We start from the raw sequence: 23,369 nt of genomic DNA, 5'->3' as shown, positions 1-23,369 counted from the left end.
GAATTAATTGCCAACGTCCAGACATTTGAGCTGCTCTTTCTCAGCACACGCAGTGTGGCTTAATTTAATTTCTATAGGGAGAAGGAGAAAGGACCCTGGACCCATCTTTACCAGGGGCTTATGGTTGTCCTTCGTGGCTGGCAAAGATGATGGTGTGCAAAGTAACACGCAAACCGCCCATAAAAGTTATTAAAAATGGATTTTCGGAAATGGGGGCTGTCTGTTGGAAATGACGAAGGCGGTCGGTGAATTTAGCTGGTAATTGAGTACGGAGGATATTGCTGAAATAAGAGCCCTTAGGGATAACAACTCTATTGATAAACCTTTAATAAACCAACTTTGGGAACTAACATATTAAAGTACATAATAACAAAATAAATTCTTTTACCCAGGAACCAAGAAAAGGTACTTATGAATAGAAGTCTCCTTAAATAAATTCCTAATAATTTTGTATTTTCTATAGTTACCCATTTCAAACACAAATCGGAAAGAGCCAAGTTCTCTTTTATTGCAGGGAATTACAAAAGCCACAGGTGTCGTACAATCTTTCAGTGCAAGGTGCTAAACGTTGAGGTGCATTAAATATTATATATTCTTAACCCTCTGGTCCCTCCAGCAGCCAAAAGGTCTCCATCTCGCCCTTGCCTTTGACCTTGACGGTGCCGCGCGACTCTATTTTATAGCCCACTTGGCGCACTTTGTCGCCGGTGTACTTTGAAAGCTGGATCTTCCAGGGATCGCTGCTGCTCTCCATTCGCGAGGCTGTGTTAACCGTGTCCCCAAAGAGGCAGTACCGAGGGACCTTTTGACCCACGACTCCGGCCACCACAGGTCCTGAATTGATGCCAACCCGGATGGCCACGTCGCCCAAATCGTGTGCCTTAAACTTCTTCATTACCCGCAAGGCCAAATCGCAGGCGTGCTCCGCGTGGAGGGGATTCACGTCGGGAGCACCTGAAACAGCCATGTAAACCATGCCCACGGTCTCCACTTTATAGACAAACGGAGAGATGATCTCCTCGTCCAGGGCCGAGAAAACCTTGTTCAAGGTGTTCACCGCCTGCATGGCGCCCTGAATGCTATTCAGACCTTCATCGTAAACGTTCATCACCTCGAGGAAAATGACCGAGACTTCTTCGAAGCTCTGGCAGACCTGCTCCTGGCTGAGACGCATTCTCTCGGCAATGGGTCGCGGTATCATGGAGTAAAGCAGCTCATCACCCTGTCGTTTCCAAGAGTCAGCCAGTTCCAAGGACTTTTCCAATTCATCTGATCGCTGCTCCTCCTTCTCGAACATAATCTCCAGCTTGGAGCAGTGCTGCCATCCAGCCATGACCAGCTCCCGACTCAGACCATGTGGATTGAGATCGTTGAGGTACAGACCGATTCCGTGCAGCTCATCCAGGTTCTCGATAAGGGGACTGCAGAGGAAGATCAGCGAGTCCACGTCCTTGATGTAGAACATCTGACCCTTCAGCAGGATGGATCGCAGACCCTGAGAGGATCGACGTTCCCCAGTGGCTGGGTCTATCTCGTCCTCTCCCGAGGCTTCATCCGCATCCGCGGGATGGGCTTCGTTGAACTCCTTGGCCTTGGCCAATGCCATTGTCTGGGCCTCGTTCAAATCCATTTCATCGTAGTTCTCAAAGTCCATGTTCAAGACGGCATCGTAGGCGGCGCGGTTGTGACCCGTACGGATGAGCTCGAACTCGAAGAGCACCGCCCTCATCTGAATGAGAGTATCCCAATCAATGGCGGTGTCCTTAGGACGACGGCAGTGGAACAAATCCATGACATGGGTGCCAATGAAGCCCTTTGGATTTGCCCCTGGATTATGCATGATCCACGTCTCCACGATCTTCTCGCCGGCATGTGTGATTTTCATATCATGATTCAGCACAAAGGTAAAGGGAAAGAGGTCGAGAAAAACATCCAGTTTCACCGTGGGCATCTTCAGCTGCGAGGGATGAGCCTCCGTATTGACGCGCTTGGCCATATACTCCCGGTTGTCAAAGTCCAGGCGATACTTTACAATCACGGTCAGAGGACCCTCCGTCAGCTTGATGGGACCCGCTGTTCCTCCGCTGATGTCGTTCTGGCTCTCGATCACATAGGCCTTGATCTCCAGGCCGTAAAACTCCCGGGCCACCTCCGTCATCTGGCCAATCAGGTACTTGGACATGCCAGTGCGACTGCTCCTATAGAGGATCACAGCTCCATTATCATCCATTGCGGTCAACTGCATGCTGGGCGACTTCATCTTGGGATAGGTAAACCGCATAATCAGATGGATGTTGTCGATGGACTGCAGGAAATCGCAGAAGTAGCGTCCCGTGGAGCGGATCATCTTGTCGTAGCCAAAGTTACTAAAGAACCGAACGAAGCACTTGCCAAAGAAGTTCATGCAGAAGTCGAAGGACTCGCCCGTGCAGGCGGACAAGGCCTCGGCGATGTCCGGCATCAGCTTGTCCGGATAGATCTGGTGCGTCTTGAAGCTGTTGTGCTTGCAGTCGATGATGTGGCACACCTTCTTCCAAATTTCGACGCCATACTCCTCCTGCACGTAGTGCTGCACACTCTCGTAAAGCATTCCGTACATGGCGGAAGTTCTGAAAATATATTGATAATATATTATTATTTTAGAAATATTTCATTAAGGATTTTGTATTAAATATTTTGTGGAATATTAGTAGTTAGCTTTCTAAGGCATATAATATTTTAGTAATTTAAATACTTATTTAAAAAAGGTAAATATAAAAGCTATTATTGAATAAATAAAAACTGAATAAGAACAGCAAATAACAATTTTATTTTTATTTTATTTATCATTATTATTATTTTATTTTGTATTTTTTTATATTTATTTCGAACCATGTCTAAAAGGATTATTGTTGTAATAGAATTTTTAAATTTCACATACCTTATTCAACAGGTCGGTTTCACTTTTAATCTCTGCTTATTATTCACTCGACACCTTGACGACGTATTTAATTCCTTATTCGAGTAGCTTTTATTTTAGTTTTGGTTGGTAATATTCCGGGGTTAATTTATTTAGCACTCCATGCAAATTTAATATTGGCACACACAATCTGGGGGCATATGCTGACGACAGTTCCCAAGGCAATGGCAATATACACACGCACTATCACGCTGCGAACACATTTTCCATTGTTGTACTTTGATTTTTATTGGATGGGTGCTCACGACTGCGGAGAGGATGCTGTGGCTGTTGCCGTGATATCCTTAGCAAATGTGGACTTTGTGGATCGTATATTCCAAGCTTCGCAGCTCGCATCCAGGACGCGAATGAAGCGCCTGTCGTTTGTCGCCCCGACTTTTATAGTCCCTTGGCAATCGCTTTAGACTCCTCCTCCCCCATTTTTGCTAAGTGGAGGGTTTAGCCCCCTTCGGTAGTGTTACATTTCATGTCATTGCTCCTTGTTGATGCCAATTGACGGTTACTTTTCGATAAAATATCAAAAAATGAAAGTTTTATTGCTTTTATACCAGTAACTTACACGCACAAACGAAGAGACCTCGTAGAGTTTGTCACGTAAATCTTTATAAAGGCTTCCCCGTTTGCCTTAATATATCTTGTAATTTTGTTTATTTTCCTTTTGATGTGGCATTTTTTCGTTGGCTTGTATTGCGCCACAATTTACATTTACTCTTAAGAGGATTTGAAAATTCCGCAGAATAAATCCTGGGAAGCACAAACATAAATGTTGACACTTTAATGGGCATTCCTGGCTGAAGTGATGATAACGGTTAGGCAGGATGGGTATTTGCATTAGCACCCCCTTTTTTTTTTGGTACTCCACAACGGCCATAAACGTGACAACGTATTTAATTAGTGCTCTTCTCCACCCAATTTGATTGGGCCACGTGCAGGAAGGGCGTTGACATCGCACTTGTAGCTCATAATCCCAGGGGCAGACGCAGACCAAACACGCAATCGTGGAATAAAAGTTGTAAAATACGCCAAACGATGAAAATGATGAAACCATTTGATTGATGAGAAGGGCGCATTCGCGGCCACCACAGGACGATAACTAGGCTCCGCCGTGTTTACTTCAAATAATCCCCATCCAATTAAAGCAATATTCGAAATTCGAATCGACAGCACTCGGCTGCTTTTTTGATGCCGGCTCGGTTTACACAATTAGAAATTGATTTCAAGTTATCCGGCATGTTTCAGTTTTCAGAAAATTGATTCTGACAAAATTACTGATAACAAATATATCTTTATAACCAAATAATTCAAAAACATTCCCCACAAGCTGAACAGATTTTAGATAAACTAAAAACTAAAATTCTTATTATACAAAACAGTAAAAAGTTAAATTGAAATTCAAATCTATTATTATTAAAGTACTTAAATTGAAGTAAATGCAGATTTATGATTTTTTATCCGCCTAAGAGGCGCCTCTATATTTATTTTGGATAAGCTTGACTTACTTAAAATAATCCCCAACAAAAGGGAGGCTCATAAATCGCCTGCTCGCATAGAAAATCCAATTTGTTTTAAAAATTTGAATATCTTGATCTATTTGCCCAGTCCGACCTTGTTGAAGAGTTTGTCCTTGACGATCTGAGCCATCAGGCCGTGTATCAGTTCGATGGTTGAGCGGCTGCAATCTCGGGTGGCCTTGGACAGCTTGTCCTCGGAGCGCTTCTCGTTGACATCGGTTCCTGTTTGATGGAAGAAGAACTATCAGTAAAGTGCACCATTCTCAAATTCGACTCGTTTCATGTACCGCGACCTAAGAAGTTCTCGCTCTGCTCCAGCTTCTCGGAAAGGTCCATGATTTGGCCGGTGGTGTACTCCGTGTTGGTCAGCAGACCCGAGCTGCCCAGCGTGTTCACCCAGTACTTGTTCCACAGGGAGTCGAGCAGCTTCCGGTCCAGTGCCGACTTGAAGTAGCTAATTTCCAGCGGATAGTACTGCTTGCAGTGCACGCCAAAGTCCTCGATCTTGTTCAGCGGGATGGTCTGGTACTCCGAGGGCTCCTCATTGGGCGGCTTGTAGCCCTTCGGATAGGTGCGGAAGGCACCCAGGCACACCTTGCCGGCGGAAACAGTGCGCACCGGATCAACCACAATGGCCACGAAGGGCTCCTGGTAGGTCTGATTGAGCATCTGGGTGGACACATCGATGCCGGACAGCCAGCAGCCGTAGCCGGGATGGCTGTGGTACCAGCCCACGGCGTGCTCCATGCGGCCCACCTCCTTGGCCGCCTCCATGTAGGCGGTCATGTACTCGTAGGCCTGGGCCTGGGCATTCACCCGGGTTTCAGTTCCCTCCACAGGCAGCGCAAATGCATCCATGACAATCTGCAAGGAAGTTATATATGTTTCTATAGGAATATCTTCTAAAGCAGACTACCCACCATTGTGTTGTCCTCCACCTTGCCCAGCATCAGGCCCATCACCTCCAGTGTGCCACCCGAGCGGGCGTGCATCACCATCTTGAGGAGCGCCAGAGCCGAGATCTTTATGTCCTTGAAAAAGTGCGGATCCTTCTCCCACGGCTTCGCGTCGATGATCTGGCGCTGCTGCTCCGCGTCATAGCGGAAGATCTCGTCGCAGCTGGGCAACGTCTGGATGTTGTTCTCCAGCTCCCAGGTCTTCTGTGCCGCGTCGGAGTCCATTGCTTGTGTACTTTTTCCCAATTTCCTCGCCTTTTGTTGCGAATTTTTGTTTTATTCCGGCTCTAGTCTAGGGATGACACTTGGAAGGACAATCGATAAGTTAGGTACATGCGATGGCTCGCGAAATGTTATCGCCTTCTTAACTGTGTTGAGAAAGGTATGAATTAGTGTACCTATATTAACCATTAATTTTATTTAATAAATATAATAATTATCAAGGTAATCACAATAATTAAACTCAATAATTATAAAATTAATACATTGTAAAGATTAAATTTCTTGATAATAATCGTCAATATTTTTGGTTTTTTAACATTAAAAAATAACCAACTAATTACTTAAGAAATTATGTGAATAAAAACAATTTCAAATTGTACCTATTTGTTACAGAATATGGTTCTATCTCACCAGGGATGCAATTTATTAATAGTAACTAAAAAATGTTCGAATTTGACTTGCAATTGTGATTAAAATATCAAATTGAGCATAAAAAGTGGTAGTATCCATATAATAATTAAATATCACCAGAGTTAACAAAATGTAATTTAGAAACCACTTGAAACCAAACAAGTTGCCAGTCCCCGCGCCCTCAAATTCAAAAGTAACGCATAAGCCGGCGCCTTCGAGCCGAGTTGGCATTACTTGCGCGTCCATTGCAAAAAAAAAAATTCCTGCACAGAGTTTTCGCTACAATTAACTGACTCTCCGGGAAACTCGTGATGTAGGCCGCTAAAAAAGGCGATTAATGGAAAAGTGTAAACGTAATAAGTGTAAAGATTGTGGATGTAGTGTTTATTTGTAATCGCAGTGCCCCAGATTTCGCAATTGCTTAGCGGCTTTTCACAGCGTTCGCTTCGGTATTCGTTTTCCCCGCACCCAAGCCGCATTTGAGACGCCGCTCGGAAAATGTTCCTGGACGGCGCTAGGCTGCGCTACGAGGATGAAAATGGTGAAACGGTGGTCCTGCCGGCCAAGGGACGCACCTTCCTGGTGGGCTCCTACCTGACCTGCGACCTGTTCCTCGAGGGGCCGCAGGATGAGCGCCTGGTTTGCGAGATAAACTGCGACGCCTTCGGCAGGGTGAGTTTCCTAGCCAGGAAAACCCCTTCTTACCGCTCTAACTTACCGCTGATTCGCCCCCACATAGGTCTCCATCCACAACAAGTCCAGCGTGGACCCTGTGCGCCTCAACGACCGAGTACTCCATGGCAATGGCTGGCGACCGCTGCTCCATGGCGAAAAGATCACCATTCTGGGCAAGGTCTACACCTGGGAGTTCCCCAAATCCTCGGCCGAAACGCAGGATGCCCCAGGCACCCCAGAGCGCCAGCCGCTCAACGAGCCAGCCCCGAATTCCTGCCCCTCGATGAAGGTAAATCCCCGCCAGCAAGTACAGTCTTTCAACTCCTATATGATCCCTATGCTTTCTATTTGCCTTAGCCATCGCATCGGCCGCAGCTCGAAAAACGTTTGACGGTCCACAAGTAAGTGAAAATCAGCAGGCAGACGCCTAGCGAACCGTCTACCTGGCCAACCCCTAAATTGCCTTCAATGTTTTCGAGCAACAACAATAGGAAAACCAACAAAAAATCCCTGCTGCAAGCATGTGTTGCCTTTGACTGCCTGCTGCCTGTTTATAAGTACTCATAAAACCATATATCTTCCCCGATTCCTTTTCAGTTTTCAGTACTGCATCAATTCGGATGACGAGGGCAATACATCCATAGAGTTGGAGGAGAATGTCAGCCTAAATATCTCCACTCCATCCAACGCAGTGGCAGAGGCGTCAACCTGTGTGTCGCCGAAAGTGAATCTTCTGGAGGCCACGCAGAACAAGGAGAACACGGCAACGCCACCGGGCAGCCATAAGAAGCTGCTGAAGCTATGCGCCCTCTCCGACGTGGTCATCACCTCGTTTTCGCCGCGCGAAACAGGCGTCAAGGTGGAGAAGTCCTTCACCTGTGTGCGCAAGCCGGCCCACGCGGCCTCCACTTCCTCTTCGGTGACCGTTTCCACGCCCAAGAGCGTCTATAGCACTCCGAAGGGCGGTGTGCTCTCAGCACTGAACGAAGACAGTTGCAGTAGAGATCTGATGGACTTCTGCACGCCATCTACTTCTACGAAGGCCAAGCGGGCTTCCTCCATGTACTTGATCGACTTGACCACCCCCTCGAAACTGCGGCCAACACCCAAACAGACGCCCATCAGTGTGGACAGCACGGACGAATCGTCCGATGCATCGCCACTGGTCATTGACATAACCAACTCCGCAACGCCACCGTCACCGGGCCCCTCACAACGCTACAAAACTCCCAAGCGGCCGGCTGGCAACACGGGCGCCACGCCAAAGCGAACACCGCAGTCCCTGATGAAAAGGGCGCTGCTGACCAGTACCAAGAAGCAGATCGCCGCCAACCAGACGGATAAGACCACGCCAGTGGCCACCGCCAAGAGGCAATCGCTGCTGGAGGCTCGTCGACAGTGCTTGTCCACGCCACGTCGCCTGCCATTCCATCCGCACAGGCGGACGCCAATCCAACGGCCAGAAGAACATGCGCGAGGCAAGGTGCCCAAAACCTCGCCACGCAGACGAAAATCTCTGATGGAGTCTCCCCGGGAGAACAAGGTCTCCCAGCTTCGAAAGTCATTTGCGGCATCTAAACGCAGTCCCGGCGTTGACAAGAGCAACAAGCTGGTGGCCAAGGCACGACGAGCGCTCAACTCGCCCAAGAGCGGATCCCCCTTGCCGGGCTCACCCAAACCTTCATCGCCTTGTCCGCGAAAAACATTTAACGTTTCCCAAATCAAGAGCTCCACACCTGAGAAACTAGATGACTCAAAGGACGAGCTAAGCCGCACTTTTACCATCATGGATGACACGCAGGGAAAGGAACGCAGTGCTGCAGGAGCGGTTATTGAAGCGGTGGCTGCTCTCATAACAGGCGAGGTAGAGGATGATGTGTCCTTCCAGCTGGGCTCCGTATTTAAGACGAGTCCTTCTCTTAATAAGTCAAAAGAACCTATATTGGTGGAACACAAAGTTGAGGCTACCAGGCCATCAAATGAGAAGGATATTGATACAAATTCTGCCGAGGAAAAGATGAATTCTAAGACAGATGATGCCATATTCATTGAGAATGAATCTAAACTAGAGAATGACTTGGAAACCGATAAGGATCAGGAAGAAACTAAAAGTCCCTCGAATGCAAGTCTTCAAGACAAGGAACAACACGAAACTTTAAGCATTCCTGTCAACGAAAAAGGTGAGGAGCCGATCGACGATAGCATTTGCGAGGAGGTTCATGCAAATATTCCCAAAGGAAGCGATATTGGTAAGCTACAGAATCTTCTGCTTTTATCTAAGCATCTAAATTTAATTGAAATTTTAAGCGCTTTTTAACCAGTGTTATATATTTCCCCCACAGCTAATCCTGAAAGCATAATTGAGGACAACATTTGCGAAGAGGTGCCATCGGACAGTAAAACTACTGGTGAATCTATTTCAATTGGTAAGCTAAGTTCAGAAAAATTCTTTAAAAAAATACTCATTTACTTTATTGCAACAGGCGAGACCAAACAAAAGATGAACGAACAAACTCCAAATGTGAATACCCCTGTGCTTCGACGGAGTTTGCGCCGCCTCTCTGTTGACCAGAAGGCAGTGGCTACAACGCCACGCAGGAGCACTCGGCGATCGTCGATGGAGGCCAGCAATAAGCAGGTCTTGAATGAAAACAATAAGCGCTCACGCCGCGCTTCCTGCTCGGCGGTGGAGAGTCAGCCAGATGTGGGTACTCCGCAGCGCAAGCGAAGACTCACGCAGGAAATGTCGACACCAACGCGACAATCGAAGCGTCTGCTAAACACGCCCAAGCGGGAACTTCAAGTGGACGAATCTGTTGGCGACATGGGAGTCATTTTAGAAGAAGCTGGTCAAGAAGATGGTGAGCTGAGTCAAAATACTCTTATTGTAGTAGTTTCATTTAATTCACTTATGATTTGATACAAATCTTTTATATTTTATAAACAATTGCCATCTTTCAAATAGAGGGAACATATTTTTATTGAAACAATATTTGTTACAGAGGAGAAATCTGCCATCGCTGACGACGAGAATTATGGCAACGAACTGCCAGCCGATGAAGTGGACAAGGTTGACTACCACGGCCTGAGGGATTTGTTGAAAACACCCAAGAATTGCAGCACACCGCGCTTCAAAGGACTGCGGGAAATGATGCGCACTCCGAAGATTCCCGCCTCACCAATTTTGAGCAACATGGCCAAGCTGTTGGAAACTTCTGTGGGTAACACTCCTCACCACAAGAGCAGGAGCACGACAGTGGCTCGCGTGGAACAGGGAAAAGCACTGGACGGAATTTTAAAGACGCCCAGCGCCAGGAATATAATGGTGCCCAATGAGCCAGCTAGCGCGGTATTAAAGTCTCGCGTGGATTCCTTGGCGGCGACCACTGAATATGATCTGAACATGACAAACACCACGTTGCATCTGGACAAGATATTCGACGATGTCCCCGAAACGAGTGGAGCCCATTTGGAGGACACCGAAACCGAGATAAATGTGACTGCGCTCAGCACAGCGACGAGTGCGGATCCCTTGGGTGCCTCAAAGCTAAATGAATCCGTATCATCCGAGGCTCTGATGAGTGTCTGTCATAAGGATCATAAGGATCACAAGGATCCTCTGACAAGCACCACATACAAGGCAGCTTTGCAGGCCGATCTCAATCTAAGCGGCATTACAGATGCTGGCTCCAGGACGACCTCGCCAAACCCAAACGAGATGAGTGGCATACAGTTGTTGGACCAAACTTCCGACTCTATGTTCTCCGAGGCTCTCGTGGTGTCGGCCGTGGACTCGTGCGACGTCACTGTTGATGAGACGAAGGCTTCGGGGCAAACCATTCAGCCTACGGATAACATTGAGGATCGCTCGGACACGGACTCAAACGTTGGCCTTACCGAGCCCTTGGTGTTTAGTGATGACGAGGAGCCAGAGGATTCCGAAGTCTCTCCCAAAAAATCGACTGATTTCGGGGAACCATCTGTAGCTTACAAACTAGAGGAATCCGCTGATTTGCCTGAAAACAAATCTGCTAAAGACACATCAAGTATAAATGAAATATCTCTGATTGAAGTTGAAGATACCACATTAGAGGGCAGTACTAGCGAAGCAAATGTACAAGGTGACAAAGATCAAGACGAGAAATCTCTGGAAATTAAACTCGATATTTCCAAGGATGAGGAGTCACCAGCTGAAGAAAATAATGAACCCCCAGCGGAGGAATTGACTATCATAGAGTCTGAGATATTTCCTCTGGACTCAACTGCAGATAGTTCCGTTAATTCTTCCAATGTTCTCAATTGCAATGAAGAGAAGATTTTACCTAAAGTTGATCCAAAACCAGACAATTTAGAGTCGACGAATCTTGATGATGGCGAAACAAAAGAAGTTTTAGTTGAAAAAGCTACAGAGAAAGGCGTTTCTCATTTGGATAAATCAGTCATCGAAACATCACCTGCCGAAAAGACTACCGAAGCAGAAACCACTCAAGCGCCGATTGAAGCCTCGTCTTCCAAAGGAGAATCAACAGAAATCAAATCTGATGTGGTGCCGACTGCTCAACCAGCCATAGAAGTGCACACTGTTGCAGAATCTGATCAACCAGTCATCGAAGCAACACTTTCCGAAGAACTCTCCGTTGAGAACCAATCTGATGAAGTACATCTTTCAAAGAAAACTAATCCTAAAGAACCCATTGAAGAAGGGACTACTCAATCAGTCATCGAAACATCATCTGCCGAAGAAGTTTCAGAAAAAGGACAACCTGAAGAAGTGCCTACAGATCCAGAATCTAATCAAATTGCCATCGAAACATCACCTCCCAAACACCTTTCCGAAGAAAATATTCCTGACGAGGCTCCCACGCATGGGGAAACTGATCAAGAAGTCACACAAACTTCTCCTGCCGAGGAACTTCCTGATAAAATTGAGGAATCCAATCAACCTGTCATCGAAACATCACCTTCCGAACAACTTACCGAGGAAAACAAAACCAATGAGGTGCCCAAAGATAGTGAAACTGAACAGCAAGACATCAAAACAGCATCTGACGAGGAAATTTTAGAAGAAGTCAAGCCTGATGAGGTGTCTACTGATGCAGAATCTAATGAACCTGTTGTTGTAACATCGAGTCCCGAACCACTTTCCACAGAAAACAAACCAGATGCAGATGAGGTGCCCACCGCTGGAGAAACTGATCAGGAAGTCATCAAAGCAGACCCTTCACAGGAACATTCAGAGGAATCCAAGCCCGATGAAGTGCCCACAGATACAAAATGTGATCAATCTGTTATTGTTTCCAAGGAAAATAAACCTGATGGCGAAGCAGATCAAAAGGTCATTGAAACCTCTCCTGCGAAAGATCTTTCAGAGGAAACCAAACTTAATGAATCCATTGATAATAAACCTAATCATGCTGTCTTCGAAACATCACATGCCGAGAAACCTGCAGAAGAAGCCAAGACTAATGATCATCACCAAACTGATTCCAAATCGAATGAATCCGTTATCGAAACATCACTTTCCATACAACAGGAAGTCATTGAATCTCTCGAGGAACTTTCAGAAGAAGTTAAGGCTGATGAGGTGTCCAGTAAAACATCCAGTCCCAATCAACTTTCCGAAGAAAATCAACCAGATGCAGATGAGGTTCCCACTGATGGTAAAACTGATCAAGAAGTCATCGAAACATCACCTTCGAATGAACCTTTGGGGGAAGCCAAACCTGATGAGCCCTCTAATCAAACAGTCAGCGAAACATCACCGGCCGCGAGAAATTCCACAGAAGCTTATCTTCATGATGTGTCCACTGGCGAAGAAGCTGACCAACTAGTCATCGAAACATCACCAGCCGAAGAACTTCCGGAGGAACCCAAACCTGATATTGAAAAGAACAATGACGCACCAACTGAAGATACACCTAAATCAAAGGAGCCACTTTCATCTGGAAGCCCGAACATCAACCAAAATGTTGGTCAAGATAAAATTGAACCATCACTTGCCGAAGAAAGTCCAGATGAAGCCAAACCTGATCTTAAAAAGCACAATGATGCACCATCTGAAGAAACACCAAGTCAAGCAGATAAGCCACTTTCATCTGGAAGCCCAAACATCAACCAAAATGTAGCTCAAGATACAATTGAAATCGTTGATACTGGTGACAGTGCAGCTTTCGATGAAGTCTCTGCTATCGATGGTGATCAATTTGAGGATCAACAGACTACTCAAATCGAATCTGTGATTATTTCCTCTGACTCTGAAGACAAAGAAGAACTTTCGGCCGACTCAAATGCAGCTATGAAAGAAACTTCTGTTGAATTGTCTTTCAACGCAACAATTGAGATCGAAGATTCTGAAGATGAGGATCCGAAGCAGGATGATACACCAACGCGCCAAGTCGCCAATGTTCCTGAGCAAATTGAAGATGAGCTGGGAGTGAAAACTGTTCCGGAAGCCGACTGTATTGCTGAGCAATCTTCTGAAAAAGTAGAACTTAAAAGTGAAAAGTCGTTGCCTACGGATACAAGCGAAGCTTCTTCAAGTGAAGCCACAAATGAAAGCCCGAAGGTCTCTCCTCATAATGAAAGTTCGCATAATGAAGAATTCTCCATGGTGCATGAAAATGAAGTTTCTTCCATGAAGGAATCTTCAAAGGAAGTGAAAACTGCGGATAAGAAAGACGAAGAAGTATCCAATGAAAACGGTAATGTTCCGAGCTTAATGGTTCAGACTCCGCTGGATAAAACATCACAAGAGACTGATCAGAATAATGAAGTGTCTGTTCTGGAAGAATCAAGTAGATCCAGCAAAACCAAGGAAGATACACCCGTGGATACAGAAAAAACTGAGGAATGCCAACATATAAAGACCTCTGATCAGGAAATTGACGATGAAGTGATTCAGTTGGATGCCTCGAGCATAGAAAATACACTAGATGAAAGTTCCACCACCGATCATCACAAAGAGGATTCAATTTTGGACAAAACAAAGGAAGGTACGACCGTTGATGAAAAGGAAACCTCGCATTGTCGAGATGAGAGTTCATTTATTGAAGATGGCGAAACCAATAAGCCCAAAGAATCATCTGTTTTCGAAGAAACCAAGGAAGATAAGGAGTTAGACAAAGAGGAAACTGAGAAATATAATCATAACGAACCTGACGATGAAGTAATTCAGTTGGATGCCTCAAGCATTGTTGAGGAAACTCCACTGAATGAAAGTTCATCGATTGAAGACTCCATTGGTGATTCTATTCAGGAGGACAGCGCTAAACAAGTTAAGGATATACTTGAAGAGAAAGAGTCATTTAATCAAAACGGCGTTGAAGATGAGGTGATTCATGAAAATTCCCTTATCGAAGATTTCATCACTGATCACCCAAGCAATGTTCCTCTTTCGCCGGAATCATCGTGTCTCGACCAAACTAAGAAAACATTATCAACGGATAAAAATCAAATGGATGGAGAAAAAGTAGAAAATGATCAGGCTGCAGAAGCGACATTAGATAAATCTTCGGACAATCAAGAAGTCAAGGCTCTGGATCAAAATATTTCTCCACAAACCGAAGAGTTACCCGACCAGCAAAAGTCCTTGGATAATAACATCCTGCAAGAGTCCTCCGAGAAAGATATGTCTCCCAATACTTCATCTGTAATCACGGAATTCTCTGGACCCCACAAACTGGAAGCAGAAAAATATAAACAGTCGAAAGAAATTTCAATAGACATCACATCTGCACCACCAGTAATACTAAATGCATCAAGCTCCAATGGCTCAGAAACTACAGCTGAATTTGAGGCTTCATCATCACTCGCTGACAAACTTCCTATCCATGAATCTGCGAACAAACCTGAAGTTCATCTTCAAGACGTATCTAGTGCAATATGTGAAGAGCAGGAAGCTCCAACTAAAGTACAGGATGTTGTAAAGGAAGACATTTCGAAAACATCTTCAGGTGCAAACGAATCAGATTTGCATGACGATCCGAAATCCATCTCTAAAAGCATTAATTCATCGCGCGATGAGGCTCAAATAGCTGTCCAAAATGAGTCAATAATTGACTTGGATGCCTCAAATGATGGAAAAGATGATGAAGAAGATGTTGAATTCATATCAGAACAAGAAAAGATGATTGTCCCCAGTACGGAGGAAGTAACAAAGCAAGGCGAGCAACCGGCTAAAGTTGAAGTTTCCGAACAGATTGATATTATTGACTTAGATGATTCCAGTTCTAGCGCCCAGGGAACTGAAACAACAGACGTCGAAGCTCCTTCAGTTACACCTCAAGAAGAAAAAGAACCGGTTGTATCTAATATTTCTGATTCAAAGGAACCTCGGACATCAGTTGAGCCGGTTAAAGTGGACGCCGTTCAACCAGCGCCGGCTGAAGAATCTCTTAACGCCCCTAAAAATAGTTATATTCAGGAAATTCTTGTCGGTCCAGCCCCTACCGAAGAAAAACCAGAAGTTTTACAGGATCTTTCTGCGTCCACGGATGATGTCAAACCAAGTCAAACCAATTCAGAGGAAAAACCAATTGAGGAGTCTGCTCAAAATACGACAAAAGAAGAAATTGACTTACAAAATAAAAACGAGGAGCAGCCAATTTCCGAAACAGACTCACCACTTCAGTCAACGAAGATGCCTTGCGAGCCATTAATTCATGAAAAGAAGTCACCGGTTGAAGGAGTATCTACGCCACTAAAGCGAGTGACTAGGAAGGGATCGGCTTCCTCTGATAGACCTGCAGAAGCTGGCGTGTCTGAACGGCCAAAGAGGCTGGCAAGGAAGCCATCTGCTGAAGTTTCGGAAATCGAAGACCGTGCTGTGGATAACAAGCAAGCGGATGATGCCCACGTTAAGCCCAAGAGCCGAGCCAGAAAACCATCAGCAGATGTAGATGACGACAAACAAGAAGCCATTACTGAGAGAAGAAGAGGACGAAAACGTACTCCATCAGTAGAAGTTCCTGAAACTACGGCACAGACCCAATTGAAAGCCAATGAAGAAGACCCGAAACCCGAAGAAGCTTTGCAACCCATCCTAGAAGAAGAGCCGGAGCCAACAGTTGAGGAGAAGGACTCAAAGGCGGAGCAGGAAACCAATCAGAGGGAAATCACCGTAGAAAAACCCAAGAGACGTGGAAGGAAGGCCTCTGCCAAAGAAACGGAAGCCACATTGAACACTGAAGAAAGGACGAAACATGTTTTCGAGGCCCTCAACGAAGATAAAAGTGAGGAGCCTGAAGAGCCGACTGTATCAAAGGAGGAAACCAAGTCAGGAGTTGAGGAAAAACAGGATGAGTCAAACCAGAAGGAGCTCACCTTAGACAAGCCTAAAAGACGTGGACGAAAGGCTTCTGCAAAAGAAACCGACACCGAGTTGGAGAAGAAAGAAAAGGTCGAAGATCTCTTGGAGGCTGTCAACGAAGATGGAACTCAAGAACAGAAGCCTGTTGAGGAATCGCATACTTCTAATAAGGCGAATGAGAAGGTTGAATCAGAGGAAACCATCATTGAAAAACCAAAAAGACGAGGACGCAAGGCATCTGCAAAAGAAACAGAAACTTCTTCAGACCAGAAAGAAAAGCCTGAAGAAGACGAAGCGCCGCACTCCAATCAAGATAATGCGGATCATTCTGAGGAAAAGGCGCCTCAAGATGCATTACTCGAATCCAAGGAAGAGCAAGAAATAACGGCAGAGACTGAAACTAGTGCCCACCCAGCCAAGTCAAGTCGGAGAGCACGAAAAGCATCTCCAGAAGACTTAAGTAACGTACCAGACAAGAAGCACAAACATGAGGACCAGCAACCTATTGAAAAACCAGATGATGAGTCAAAGGACGCAGGTAAAGCGCGCGATGAGCGGCCGAAGCGAAGGGGTCGTAAGCCATCAGCAGAGGTGGTAGAAACTGAAGCTACCGTTCAAGAAGGTCAGTTAGATGACCAAAATATGCCCCAACCGAGAGCGCGCAGATCAGCGGAAAATATTCCTGCCATTGTCCAGGAACCAGCTAAGGATGAACACATTGAAAAACCCAAGCGTCGGGGACGCAAGCCTTCCGTGGACGTTGATCATGTAGCCCAAGAAGTTGCAGGGAAGCCCAGGCGAAGGGGCAGAACACCAGCCGGAGAAGAGAAGCAGGAGCCACCATTGCAGGCTGCGGAGCCTGAGAAAAAGACCAGGCGCAATGCTCGCAAAGCTTCGGCTGAAACTGTAGAGACGGTAGTGGCAAGCGAGGATGCGCATCTTCAGCAAATCGAAGAGGCAGCCGAACCGGTTTCGGAATCTGAAGCCTCGCCAGCTAAGCCTCCGCCAAAGGAAGAGGAGCAAGAGGAGCACAAAACGCGGCGACGCGGTCGCAAGCCCACGGCGGAGACGATTGAGGTGCCGCTGATGAAAACGAGCTCGCCAGAGAAATCCGACGAGATTCCCTCCCACTCACGCAGGCGTGGGCGCAAGGCCACCGAGGATGAAGCGGCCGCAACCGTGGAGATAGCGGAAATCCCTTCGGAGTCTCAAACCGAGGCAAAGCCAACGCGACGCGGCAGGAAGCCAAGTGCTGATGTGGAAGCACCGGAGAAGAAGCCACCAGCACGACGCGTTCGCAAAGCCTCAGCGAATGTGGATGAGGGAACGCCGGTGGCAAAGAAAGCGGCAACTCGACGCGGTCGCAAGGAGGAGACTCCTGCGGACGAGGATAAGAAGCACATCGATTTACAGGAACTGCCAGCGGCCAGTGTTTCGGCCACCGTAATCACCTCGGCCTCGCCGACAAAAACAGGCGACGCAGAAGAACTTACACCAAGGCGCCGAGAGGGACGCAACCTGCCGCGTAAAAACTACGAGGAGGCGCCAGACGATGACAAGCCGCAGTCTGCCCAGCGACGGGCTCGCAAGCCGGCGGCCAGCAAGGCGGTGGCCAGTAAGGCGCCGGAGCCAGAGGCACTTATAGCCACGCCCGTAGCCAAACCACCGCCAGTTGAAATAGAAGCCACGCCCGAGAACACGGTGGTCATGCCGGAGCCCACCACCTCGCAGCGACGCGAGGGACGGAATCTGCCGCGCAAGAACTACACGGAGGCGCCGGACGACGACAAACCCACATCGTCTCGCGGTCGTCGGGTGCGCAATCTGACTGCCAAGGCCCTGGAATTGATTGTGGACTCCTCGCCGCGTCCAGCGACTCCAAAGAGGCCGAAGGCGAAGGCGGTGGAGGATGAGGAGCCAGCGGCAAAGAAGGCGACCCCGGAGATACCACCACCCGAAGATGAGCTGGCGCCCGCGGCCAAGGGGCGCGGCACTCGCCGAAAGGTCGAGCACAGCGAATCGGAGGAGTTGCCGGTTAAGAAGAACGTTCGCGCGGCGGCACGCAAAGGGAAAGTCGAGGCTGAACTGGAGGAACATCATCCGCCCGTCAAGAAGGCGCGGGGCGGAGCACGGGCCAAAACACCTGTGGAGGAGTCTGCGGAGGAGGAGCCGCTCAAGAAGCCCGCCGCTCGCAGTCGAGCACGCGGCGCCAAGGCAGCAGAGCCGGAACAGCCCGCCGAGGATGTCCAGGACCAAGATGCCACCACATCCACATCCGCGGCGACAGGGCGAGGTGGACGAGGCAGGAAAGTGCACTTCGAGGCGGCGCCCGAGGTCGCCACCACTAGTGAGGATGCGCCAAAGCGGGCGACTCGATCGCGCCGGAAGTAAAGTCTATCAATTTCATTCAAAAGCTTGAATTACTTTGTATAATTTTTTTGGTTATTCTATAATTTTGCATATTTTCTTTTTTACGTTACTGACTTCTGTATAAAAAGTTTGCATTTATCCATTAATCAAGGCACGATAATATTTAAGTTCTCTTGTTAATCCCCCATTTCGGTGGGTTTTATTTTTTGGGATGGCTCCCCTTGCTCAGTAAAAATCTAACCTTAATAGGCTTAAGGCATTAAACATTATTAAGATATATAAATACCTTTTAAGACACTATCAAACATCCAAACAACAAATAATAAAGATTCGTAAACCTATAACCTGAAAACTTGTTATTGAAGAGACAGAAATGTGAATTTAAATCAATCGTTGCAATCATCTTTATTTCGTTTTATCATCATAATTAAATGTAGTTTTTATTAATTCTGGTTTTTGGTATAGACGTATATCTAATGCTGGGTTTTTGATTGATTACTTTTGGTATTTGGGTAACAGGGGGGAATCATAGAAAAGCTGGGTGTTTGTATACATTTATAGCACATCCAAAAAACATACACCATATAAGGCGTACATTAGTAGACAAATATTGTACATCGAGTCTATGCAAACTTTGAGAACATTTTCGTATAAAATAAAGCAGTAATTGGTAAACACAATAAATTCATAAATAACAAAATAAATAAATCAGGACGTCAAAAAGCTTCAGCTAATAAAAAGTAAAGCACGTATCTTATCTAAATTATATCGTCAATCTCACTGGTACTGGTAAACTGGGGATAATACTTTCTAAAGCTTCTACAAAAACACATGCGTACATAAGTTCTTCTTAAAGGCTAAGCTCTGCCAGCTAAATGCAAACAGTTTGTGTAAGTGTGTGCGTCGATCGAAATCGTTTTGTTCGTTCAGATCCTCGAGATCTTTTTAGGCCTTCATAAGGAGGTGCGGTTCGGAACGCAGCGAATCTGTTAGATACTGGATCTTCATGGTCTTTTGAAAGTATCGCTTCTCGTTGGGTGAGTTCACCATATAGACTATTGGACGGACGCCCACGTTGCGCCACAGATCGGCAATGTGGCTACAAAGTAAAATATATAATATTTAAAATATCATCGTTAAGTGCAAAACACTTACAAGTTAATCTCATCTTTGCTGAGAAAGACCACGCTTATTCCGATCACGGGAGCAATGATGTTGCGAAAGATAGCGCCATAGATTGAGGTAATAAGTGTAGAGGACTTAAGGATGGCCAGCGACAAGTAGGTTTCGTGCCATAGACCGCAAATGATTTCTGGCTTCAGCTTACGGAGCTGTAAAACGTACACAATTAGTTCTGGGAAAAGGATAATTAAAGAATTCTCGTTCCACCTGATAAATGGCCAGTGGCGAACGACTAATGACAATTGTGCGCTGAGTGAATGTCTCGTCGGTGGTCATAAACTTCTGCAACTGGTCTATCATCCTGGCGCTGGTGTCGTGCAGTCGCAGAAAGACCGTGGTCTCGGCAGCCTCCGCTTCCAGGAAGTCCGACAATTGCCTCAGGGAGACCACCGATTCCGCCTCGTACTGCGACCTGTGTGCAATGACATGATATAGATGATTTATTTCCAGTTGATTGATTGGCTTACCCCATTGGATGCTGCTCCACGATGTTTAGCTTTTGCAACTCCGCCAGCGGCTGGGCCACGTTGATTTTTTTGGGGTTGGCCACGACTATTTCGCCGCAGGACGTGAGGCCGGCATCGAGAAGCACGTTTCGATATCCACGTGCGAGGCACTGTTTTTGGTTAGGGGGGTGGCAAGGGTGGAAAAGGGGATGTTATTGATTTTTGTGCTTGCTGCTGCCAACCACCGGCTAGTGACGTCACCCACCTTCTTAATGGCTGCCTTGGAGTTTTCGGGTGCATCGAAGCCGGCCGCCCGATTGGCGATGGGCCAGTAACTGGGCCATTCCTCCGGAGTGCTCAAAAGGCTAAGGAGTCGCTTCTCGTTGGGACTTCGCTGCAACTTCACGAACTTGGAGGCTATGCAGACGACAATGAGGGTCAGTGTGCACCAGGGGATGGCCAGGTTGCAGAAGAGCCAGAAGACATTGAAGCAGAAGAGGATCAGGCTCACCGAGGCGCACAGCAGCTGGTATATCATCTTTAAAGCCAGCCACAACCAACGCCAGCAGGACATTCAGCACAAAACTAAAGGTGGGATATATATGGATAAATGTATCTCATGTCTGCGCCTAGATCCACTTACCCTAAATAGAATGCGTGCCGCCACCCGCTAGTGGTCCACTTGCCACTCCCTCGTCGGTTCTTTGGGATTCTGTACTGCTCCTTAGGGGCTGCTGCAATTTCTGTCTTTCTCAGGCGGCTTAGACTTTACTTTAGTCAGGGCGATCGCTAATTTAATGGCTACTACTAATAATAACCGAGAAAACAATTGAAATTTGCAGAAGGAGCGTACCTACTAACAGCTGATAAGAGATAAAATCCTCTCTTCTTCTTCTCTCCCAGCTATTCCGATTTAAATATCGAAAATACTAAGTTCTATCGATAAAAACCCGGTAAAACAACGAAAGTTCAAACAAATAGAAAGCAAAACAAGCGTATACTGATAGAATAAAAATTAGATTAATATAATGAGTTATTATATGTGAAGGCGCGCCTTTTTGAAACTGTATTTATGTAGCCATGAATACTTCTAATAAAAAATTGTACTTTCCCAATATTTACACAATAATTAGTGAATTTTGAAATAAATAGTTCAACTAATTTATGCAGTAGAATTTTCATGTATTGTTTCCATATAATTAGCTACAAATCTACAACTTTGTGAGCAGGCGTATCCAGCGGCGAATAGTCGGGTGGGCCAGGCGTGTATAGACTCCCGGATAGTAGGGATCCGCGCAGCCAACTCCCCAGGATACTATTCCAATGAGGGTTCCTTGGGCGCTAATCGGACCTCCGCTATCACCTGCAAGAACGAACAGCTTTGGTGTTTTATTATCAACCAGGAGATTAATCATTTATCTCACTCACCTTGACATGCGTCTGTGTTTCTGGCAGCCGCACAGAACATTCTGGAAGATTGGTGTTTGATTTGAGAATTAAATTCTTAATTTTCTAAAAAATTGTAAGATGCATAAATGGATCTGCAGCTGTATCAAAAGCAAGCCAAGTTAAATTGCTGATATTATTTTAATCTGAACCAATATTGATAGGTTCACCCAAAACGGAAATCAATTAAGTTAGAAACTTTTGGGATAACTAAGATCTATTAAACGTAAAAATGGCAATAAAGGCACAATAGGTAAATACACTTTTTAAAGCAGCATATATTTTTTATAGACAAATTCTTATTTTGTTCTTGTAAGAAACAATTTTCTGTCCCGAAATAATATGGATTTGTAGCTGTATGAAAAGCAAGTAAAGCTGCTATAAAAATTATATTATTCTGAAAAAATTGTGATACGTTCACACAAGAAAAGAAATATCAATTAACACAACTATTTTTTAGTTCAACAATAAAAAACAAGATTAACTCTACATGGATCTCTCAAACGTAAAAATTTCAATAAAGGAACAACAGGCAATTCGCATTTTAAAGCGGCCTACATTTGTCTAGACAAATTTGTTCAGGTAAAAAAGCATTTTGTGGTCGAAAATAATATCATTAAAATTCGTCTTTAATTCGTCTTTATACTGATGAGTGATAATGATGACTGGAAATGATGGTTCTTACGCTTCGGTGACTCCTCCGTGACGTCGCAGATCGTTGTGGCACCTCTCCTGGTTGACCGTCATCACCGTGGTGCTCTTGAGAACCGGCGAAAGGACGGGATTGGTGGTGCTCATGTGTCCCCAGCCGGATACGATGGCAGGCACGCTATCCGAGATGGCCTCCCCCACGGCGGGCAGTCGAATGGGCGCCACTTTGCCCAGCGGCGAGCTGAGTGCCTTGTCCGCCGTTCGCAAAAGGGCCACGTCGAAGTTCATGTCCGCCCGATCGTAGGCCGGATGCTTGTGGATGGCCTTCACCGGCTGGACGCTTCCGCCCGTGGACCGCATGATGCTGCCCTGTCGCAGGGTGAACTCCCGCGGCTGCTGCTCATGGCCGTCGACGCAGTGGGCGGCGGTGATGGCCCAGTTGCTGGCCAGGATTGAGGCGCCGCAGATGTGAACTGTTTGGCGGCGCAGCGACAATTGGTATGGGAACTCGCCCTCCCGCGCTTCGCGTCCGTTGACAATCCGACTGACCGGCTGCCTTTTGGTGGCCGCTTCTACGCGGGATGCTTCCAGGATCAGATGGATCCCAGCCAGCAGGAGGAGCACGATCAGAACTCGAGGCTTTTGCATTTCGCTGCGAGTGCGGACGAGTGGAAACTAACCAGCCTTCGGAATCCGTAAGTCGATATATTCGCTGGCGTTTTATCAATCATTGCCGTTATCTAGCGGGGTACACGATTTCTGTTGAAGCTGCGCCGTTGCCCGTAATTAACCATTGTCGGTTGGGTTTTTTCTCTGCCTATCTTCCAGATTCTGTGATTTTATTACTGTTTACAGCGCTGACGACGGCAATGAACTTCCGGCAAGACCATGGGGGATATGTGGGAGAAGGTTAACAAAAACTGATGGGGCTAACCCATTTTGGTCCTTCTAGAGGATTTCTTAAATCCGATTTCCTTTTCAATTCGCAAGTATGTAAATAATTCACAAACCATTTTGATTGAACCTTGAACAACAGAACACAAAGGAAGATCCCTAATCTTAACCATAGAATAAATTAAAAAAAAAAATATTTCGTTTTCAATTTTTTTTTTAATTGCTGAAATAACGGTTTGAAAAATTAAAAAATATACTGAAACTAACGTTAAATATCGATAGTTCCAGGATTCAATCGATACTTAAATAAATGGTCCCTCTGGCTGGTATATCTGAACG

General features: G+C 46.1%; 5 protein-coding genes across 7 annotated transcripts; 1 reads left to right on the top strand and 4 right to left on the bottom strand.

The window, feature by feature from the left end:
- Positions 1-479: 479 nt before the first annotated feature.
- Positions 480-2,638, bottom strand: Gyc89Da (Guanylyl cyclase at 89Da). The gene has a single exon (XM_044394015.2). It carries the CDS (start codon positions 2,597-2,599, stop codon positions 596-598), a length of 2,004 nt encoding a protein of 667 aa, XP_044249950.1. The 5' UTR covers positions 2,600-2,638; the 3' UTR covers positions 480-595.
- A 1,758-nt stretch (positions 2,639-4,396) lies between these two features.
- CSN5 (COP9 signalosome subunit 5) lies at positions 4,397-5,730 on the bottom strand. Of its 3 annotated transcripts, none has more exons than XM_017148965.3 (3): positions 5,391-5,730; positions 4,758-5,334; positions 4,397-4,692 (listed from the first exon to the last, which is right to left on the bottom strand). In XM_017148965.3, exons 1-3 carry the CDS (start codon positions 5,649-5,651, stop codon positions 4,547-4,549), a joined length of 984 nt encoding a protein of 327 aa, XP_017004454.1. In that variant the 5' UTR covers positions 5,652-5,730; the 3' UTR covers positions 4,397-4,546. The 3 variants fall into 3 exon arrangements, with proteins under 3 accessions (XP_017004454.1, XP_070073589.1, XP_017004455.1); XM_070217488.1 differs by having other exon boundaries at positions 4,761-5,334; XM_017148966.3 differs by having other exon boundaries at positions 4,764-5,334.
- Positions 5,731-6,277: 547 nt separating this feature from the next.
- Positions 6,278-18,755, top strand: LOC108062389 (fap1 adhesin). The gene is made up of 7 exons (XM_017149043.3): positions 6,278-6,731; positions 6,799-7,023; positions 7,092-7,135; positions 7,332-8,983; positions 9,077-9,160; positions 9,218-9,595; positions 9,737-18,755. The coding sequence occupies exons 1-7, from the start codon at positions 6,558-6,560 to the stop codon at positions 18,430-18,432; spliced, it is 11,253 nt and encodes a 3,750-aa protein (XP_017004532.2). The 5' UTR covers positions 6,278-6,557; the 3' UTR covers positions 18,433-18,755.
- Positions 18,756-18,787: 32 nt separating this feature from the next.
- On the bottom strand, positions 18,788-20,917 carry LOC108062386 (glycerophosphodiester phosphodiesterase 1). The gene is made up of 6 exons (XM_017149040.3): positions 20,683-20,917; positions 20,305-20,624; positions 20,061-20,209; positions 19,801-20,005; positions 19,567-19,742; positions 18,788-19,510 (listed from the first exon to the last, which is right to left on the bottom strand). Exons 2-6 carry the CDS (start codon positions 20,611-20,613, stop codon positions 19,357-19,359), a joined length of 993 nt encoding a protein of 330 aa, XP_017004529.1. The 5' UTR covers positions 20,614-20,624; positions 20,683-20,917; the 3' UTR covers positions 18,788-19,356.
- Positions 20,918-21,200: 283 nt separating this feature from the next.
- Positions 21,201-22,999, bottom strand: LOC108062387 (trypsin-4). The gene is made up of 3 exons (XM_017149042.3): positions 22,171-22,999; positions 21,468-21,508; positions 21,201-21,402 (listed from the first exon to the last, which is right to left on the bottom strand). The coding sequence occupies exons 1-3, from the start codon at positions 22,782-22,784 to the stop codon at positions 21,251-21,253; spliced, it is 807 nt and encodes a 268-aa protein (XP_017004531.2). The 5' UTR covers positions 22,785-22,999; the 3' UTR covers positions 21,201-21,250.
- Positions 23,000-23,369: the final 370 nt, after the last annotated feature.

The sequence above is a fragment of the Drosophila takahashii genome, chromosome 3R, assembly GCF_030179915.1.
Source record: "Drosophila takahashii strain IR98-3 E-12201 chromosome 3R, DtakHiC1v2, whole genome shotgun sequence".
Lineage (NCBI taxonomy): Eukaryota > Metazoa > Arthropoda > Insecta > Diptera > Drosophilidae > Drosophila > Drosophila takahashii.
The sequence above is the reverse complement of the archived record's forward strand: the minus strand, read 5'-3'. Positions and strand labels throughout refer to the sequence as shown.

Bases quoted from the DNA above. Each gene is read 5' to 3' on its own strand.
- Gyc89Da (XM_044394015.2), bottom strand. From the start codon at position 2,599: ATGTACGGAATGCTTTACGAGAGTGTGCAGCACTACGTGCAGGAGGAG.
- LOC108062386 (XM_017149040.3), bottom strand. From the start codon at position 20,613: ATGTCCTGCTGGCGTTGGTTGTGGCTGGCTTTAAAGATGATATACCAG. The intron at 20,210-20,304 runs GTGGGTGACGTC...AACCAAAAACAG, and splicing joins CCAAGGCAGCCATTAAGAAG to TGCCTCGCACGTGGATATCG. The intron at 19,743-19,800 runs GTGGAACGAGAA...TACGTTTTACAG, and splicing joins CGCCACTGGCCATTTATCAG to CTCCGTAAGCTGAAGCCAGA.
- LOC108062389 (XM_017149043.3), top strand. From the start codon at position 6,558: ATGTTCCTGGACGGCGCTAGGCTGCGCTACGAGGATGAAAATGGTGAA. The intron at 7,024-7,091 runs GTAAATCCCCGC...TATTTGCCTTAG, and splicing joins ATTCCTGCCCCTCGATGAAG to CCATCGCATCGGCCGCAGCT. The intron at 9,596-9,736 runs GTGAGCTGAGTC...TATTTGTTACAG, and splicing joins AGAAGCTGGTCAAGAAGATG to AGGAGAAATCTGCCATCGCT.
- LOC108062387 (XM_017149042.3), bottom strand. From the start codon at position 22,784: ATGCAAAAGCCTCGAGTTCTGATCGTGCTCCTCCTGCTGGCTGGGATC. The intron at 21,509-22,170 runs GTAAGAACCATC...CCAATCTTCCAG, and splicing joins CACGGAGGAGTCACCGAAGC to AATGTTCTGTGCGGCTGCCA. The intron at 21,403-21,467 runs GTGAGTGAGATA...TCGTTCTTGCAG, and splicing joins AAACACAGACGCATGTCAAG to GTGATAGCGGAGGTCCGATT.
- CSN5 (XM_017148965.3), bottom strand. From the start codon at position 5,651: ATGGACTCCGACGCGGCACAGAAGACCTGGGAGCTGGAGAACAACATC. The intron at 5,335-5,390 runs GTGGGTAGTCTG...ACTTCCTTGCAG, and splicing joins AGGTGGAGGACAACACAATG to ATTGTCATGGATGCATTTGC. The intron at 4,693-4,757 runs GTACATGAAACG...TCCATCAAACAG, and splicing joins CGAGAACTTCTTAGGTCGCG to GAACCGATGTCAACGAGAAG.